Source organism: Ptychodera flava (genome assembly GCF_041260155.1).
Source record: "Ptychodera flava strain L36383 chromosome 23 unlocalized genomic scaffold, AS_Pfla_20210202 Scaffold_23__1_contigs__length_28996876_pilon, whole genome shotgun sequence".
Classification (NCBI taxonomy): domain Eukaryota; kingdom Metazoa; phylum Hemichordata; class Enteropneusta; family Ptychoderidae; genus Ptychodera; species Ptychodera flava.
Genome location: NW_027248277.1, coordinates 1,510,359 through 1,515,514, shown reverse-complemented (window position 1 = coordinate 1,515,514; position 5,156 = coordinate 1,510,359). Strand labels below are relative to the sequence as shown.

General features: G+C 37.1%; 1 protein-coding gene across 1 annotated transcript; it reads left to right on the top strand.

Annotated features, from left to right (window-relative positions):
• The first annotated feature begins 1,706 nt into the window (after window positions 1-1,706).
• LOC139124310 (uncharacterized) lies at window positions 1,707-3,488 on the top strand. Its single transcript, XM_070690451.1, has 2 exons — window positions 1,707-1,752; window positions 2,596-3,488. Exon 2 carries the CDS (start codon window positions 2,601-2,603, stop codon window positions 3,486-3,488), a length of 888 nt encoding a protein of 295 aa, XP_070546552.1. The 5' UTR covers window positions 1,707-1,752; window positions 2,596-2,600.
• Window positions 3,489-5,156: the final 1,668 nt, after the last annotated feature.

Genomic DNA, 5,156 nt, shown 5'->3' with positions numbered 1-5,156 from the left:
GCACTTAAGGCAGTTTCCAATAGTCTAAATTGGCCTAAAGGACCGATTCCCATGCTTACCAAGTCTTCCAATTTCATACTTTTGACAGCAGCCATGGTGACAAACCCGTTCAAGCCAAGGACGGACAATGTATCCAAAGATAAGCCGCTCCTCTCGCCCCAGAGTTGGACTTCCATATTAGGTGTGAGTCCTTCAATAGCGCTCATCTTATCAGGTAAAATTTGCGGTGTAGCCGTGTTGTTATCGCCAGGCTTATCCATGTTTGCCACAACTGTGATATGTGGAGGTGGCTCAAGGGTTCGCGTTGAATCTGGCGATCTGTGGCGAGGGGAAAACGGCAAAAAACACCCGCAGCCTCAGCAATGACAAAACAGAGTGAATGAAAAGGCGGCAAGCCATGTGGTGATACTGAGAACACAGCTGATTGGTTGCAAGTGGTCATGTGACCATCTGAGATAGCGCGATTTGAACACCGCTCAAAGAGCTAGTACCTTTAAGATACCTGCTCCTAAAAATTCAAATGCCTTCAAAACAATAACTTCTGGAAACATATTGCCTAGTCCTGATTATTAAGCATATATAACTATTATTAATTTTATTTCTAACACTTTTTATGACACTCAGTGAAACCCTGATACCCAACATGACAATAGCGAACGTGGCACTTTGTTTTAAAGAGATGCCTGTATTAAAACTCTCGTACCCAAAGGCACAGTGGCTTGAAAGATTTTTATGGATAAATCCCTAAATCTGGTATCTAGATATGATATCAATTTGATATACAATACTTCAATGAATATAATAAAATGATATTGTCTGTTAAAGTTGTTATGGAACAGCCATGAATTTATTGCTTCAATGACAATCGATGAAGTTTATGTGATCTTCTAGAACTCTGGCCAGTTTGGCACAGTTTCAGACTATCCTATTATTTTAAAAAGGGATGATTTATACTTAAAGATTTTAATTCCTTAAATCGATAGCCACAAACTTAGCTTCTCTTCTGTCTAGTGCTTAAATTTAACACATTCATGGACGAATCTGCACCAGCTAAAAGTCCAACAAGCCAGAATAATCTGATCAATATTGAAAATTATAGTAAACTTGTTAAGTTTATGTAATGTTACACCCCTAGCCAAAAATTTGGAATGATCCATTGGAAGAGTGCCAGGCATTGTCTTGCTTGGAGGTAGAATCAATTGAGTTAACCATTATATACAGTCTGCTGTGGTCAAACTTCAGGATATAAAACTTGTGGTATGTGTACACAGATAAGCATTTTTATTTTCAGAATGGGACCATAAAGTATGCATCATAATGTAGTTCATAGCTTACATTGTGAGTTGAATGATATGCCATTGTGCTTGTGCCTACCTACCTAGTGTGAAATTTATCATTCATCAGGACACTGAATATGTCTTTATCAGCAATGATTTACAAGATGACATGACTGCAAACAAACACCATGTCATACACTGGTTGACAAAACTGAACTTTAACCCATTACTCTTACAAATTAACACAGTCAGTTTGTTATCAATCATGTGACAGAGTGTTTATGACATAGCTTCTTGGCTGTGCAAATACAGAAATATTAAATTCTGGACAATTTTTCAGTCGAACTCTACCAAATTCAGGAATATTTAAAAAGTTCCTCGCTGTATTCTGGTACTCCAAGCTTCAATAGAGCGATTGATCTACATCCGAGTAATTTCTTGTGTTGATAGAATCCATCAAGCCATATCAACCAAGGTATGTTATGTACTAACAAATGTCACTCATTAATTATATGTTGGTGTTTTCATCAAAAGACAACCTAGTCACAGATCTCTCAAGGTTTCTTGTTGAATTTTACTGAACATAAATTATTGAATATTTACACACATTCAAAATGTAGACATGACTTATAAGAGTATTGTTCTATCATCTCTACATGAAATTGTCTGAATAAATTATAACCAAAGTCATACATTATAAATATATTATTTATAAGAAACTATACAGTTTGACAAAAAACCTGTTTACCATAGAATACTCAAAACCTATTGCAGTCGGAGATTGAGGATGTTGTTACAGAAATGGGGGTGGATAGATTAAATTTTTGATTAAGCTGCTCTTGATACCTTTTACATAATACCAGTATCTTGGCACATCTTTCATTGAAAAATTACCATAGTCCTAAAATTGAACTGTCCAGTCAATACTCTTTGACTCAAAAGAAAGTTTCAAGCCAAGTGACCTTGTGGACTTCACAAAAACTGTACTAGTCTTGTGTTTACTTAATTAGGCGATATCATAAGGATTAGTGCATATCCATGTAAAAGTTGCCAAACTTTTATAGCAGGATGAAATTTCCTTTGTTTCTTTTCTCTTCTAGTGACAAGTAGTGAAAATAAGGATACATCAATGACTGTAGATATTGGATGACAAATATTTTTAAGCGTATTGTTACTATACTATTAAACAATTAGAGATTTCAAAACAAATTTGTGAAACATGTGTGACATTCATAGCTAATTTCACATAAAATCATAATGCAAAACAAGTTTACATATTTCCTATGTTTAATATCTGATTACATGTTCATTCCTCCAGAGACAATGGCAAACACACTGTCTGAAGCACTGCTTGTATTGACATCATGGAATACAGCATCAGATGACCTGACATCACGACCAACAAGAACACTGGTCAAAGATTTCTGTGAAAACACACTGAAGTCTGATGAAGTTTCTAAACTTTACTGTACTGTCCTTGATGTTGAAGTCAGTGAAGACCAGAAGAAAGATGCAGAGAGTGTTGGAGTTACTTTGATTCCAGCTACAAGAGACAAATGGTCAGATCCTGAAGGAGATCAACCCACGCCAACCTGGTTAGTCAACCATGACAGATACTACCCAGGGCTGAAGAAGTTGCAGCATGTAAAACATGTTGTCAGCTTTTCCCCCAAGACAAAGAATGCAGCAGCTGCAATCCATGAAAGTCTTTTCCTTTCAGCTCAGCTCCACCAACTGTCTGTACCAACTCCTCCTGGTGTAGTATTTGCATTTGATGCCTGGAGCAGAGATGCCTGTGGTCTGACTGGATATCACAGAGCTATAATCCAGGATTTCTTGGTAAGGAAGGTAGAATCAGGAGAATACCTAAAAGCATATTCCACTGTTATTGATGTCGAACTCAGTGCAGACCAGATAAAGGATGCTAAGAATTGTGGTGTTACCTTGATAAAAGCACAAAGACAGAAAGGAGTTTATGAGATGCCAAACATAAATTGGTTGATGTACCATTACAGCCACTTTCCTGATCTACAAAAGTTACAGAATATCAAGTATGTGGTTGGTTATGCTCCAAAGACTGGATGGGCTGCTATAGACATACGGAAGAAACTATTCCCTGGTGCAAAGCTTGTTTTGATCAACCACACCTGTCAGGAAAAAATCTCTCTCTTGATGGATGATGAATTTTCAGAGTCAGAACAGGAATGTTGAAGATGGCAAGTCAGGCTGATCTACTGTTTTCCATTGGCCCTCATTTATATGACCACTTCAAGAGTGCATACAGAGCTGTGATTGATGGAGGAAGTTGCATAATATCCTCACAAAGAAATTCTTCCAAAACCTAGACAGCAATATTTTGACAATGAAAGACAAGAAACTGATATAGAAGAAGTTGATGCCCTAAAATGGTAACATATGGTCAGCTGAACACAGAGAAAGCCTTGAAAAGATGTGACTCAATAGCAGCTTCCATTGGATCTGCAGCAAACAAGCGTAAAGACGTTTATCAAGGGTCACTTGAATGGAAGATACAAGGTGTTTCTGAACAGGCATACAAATCAACAAAGGACTTCATAGCTGGAAAACTTCACAGTAGCCATGTCATGCTAAAGCCCTGTAAACAATATTCAGCAGGAACATTGTTACAATCTCTCCAACAGTCTGACCTTTGCCTTCCTCCATCATGCTACACTGACTACAGTTTTGAAGGCTTGGAAGCAATGGCAGCTGGTCTACCAACAACAGTCCAGGATGATTCACACATTGCTGCTATGATTGAAAGACACTTTGAACAACACAAGGATTACTGTGTTGTCAGTAATGACACCGAAAAGCTGACTTCAAAGATAATGGAAAACCTGACAAAAAACAATGTAGCTTTCCGGAATGCAAACTGCTGAAAGGAGCCTTAGCTGAGAGTGTAGCTGTGACAGAAAGCTTAGCTAGGTTTGCTTCATCATTGACTGATGAAGATGCAGAAACACAAAACTGCTATAAAAAAGGTAGGGGTGTACAGTTGTACTGATAACAGCACAATGTGACCATAAATCAAAATGAATGTTGTTGCATTATGAATGAAGACTTTAACACACAAATTCAACAGAGTCAAACAGTTTCGGCCACAATTATGGATTTACCATCTGTAGCATCTCAGTTAGATGACTAGAAACTTAAAATGACAATTTTTTTATGTGCAGGTGAAACTGAAATAAAGGAGAAAAGACAAGAAAAGGGGTTGGGTCAGATGTCAGAATCTACAATGTCATTTACAAAAGATTTCAACACTACTTTGCCTTCTTCCATCATACAACACTGACTACAGTTACTGTATTAAATGAAATAATAATTATTATAAAATGTTTTCTGTATTGTGATCTTATCATTACTATTTATTTTTACCGTACTGTATCCATAGAAGACATAGTAGTGTAATAAAGTTATTTTATTTAGTTATTTATTTATTTACTACAGAAACTAAAGAATTGCTATCTCATACATCAGCCAAAAATGACGAAGACATGCAAGAGACCACAGCAGTACAGCCTAGGATGTCAGTCACAGAAGATGTGGGGAATATGCAAACCACAGCAGAAGATGTGGAGACTTTAGACACCAAAGCAGTGCCACCTGGAATGTCGACAGTGACAGAAGTTATAGATGCAGCAGAGACTAAAGACTTTAAAGAAATTACAGCTCAAATGTACCCTGGGATGTCATGCATAGTAGATATGACTACTACTGGTACAGAAAGTACAGCAATGCAATCTGGGTATCATCCATAGAAGATGTAGATAGGACAAAACCCATAAGGAATTCCACATAAAAATATGGAAACATCAGAGGAAACTGAGAAATCTGATGATATCGTGGAAGTTCAGA

What these genes read in the sequence shown, in the direction of transcription:
- LOC139124310 (XM_070690451.1), top strand. Translation starts at nt 2,601, where the DNA reads ATGGCAAACACACTGTCTGAAGCACTGCTTGTATTGACATCATGGAAT.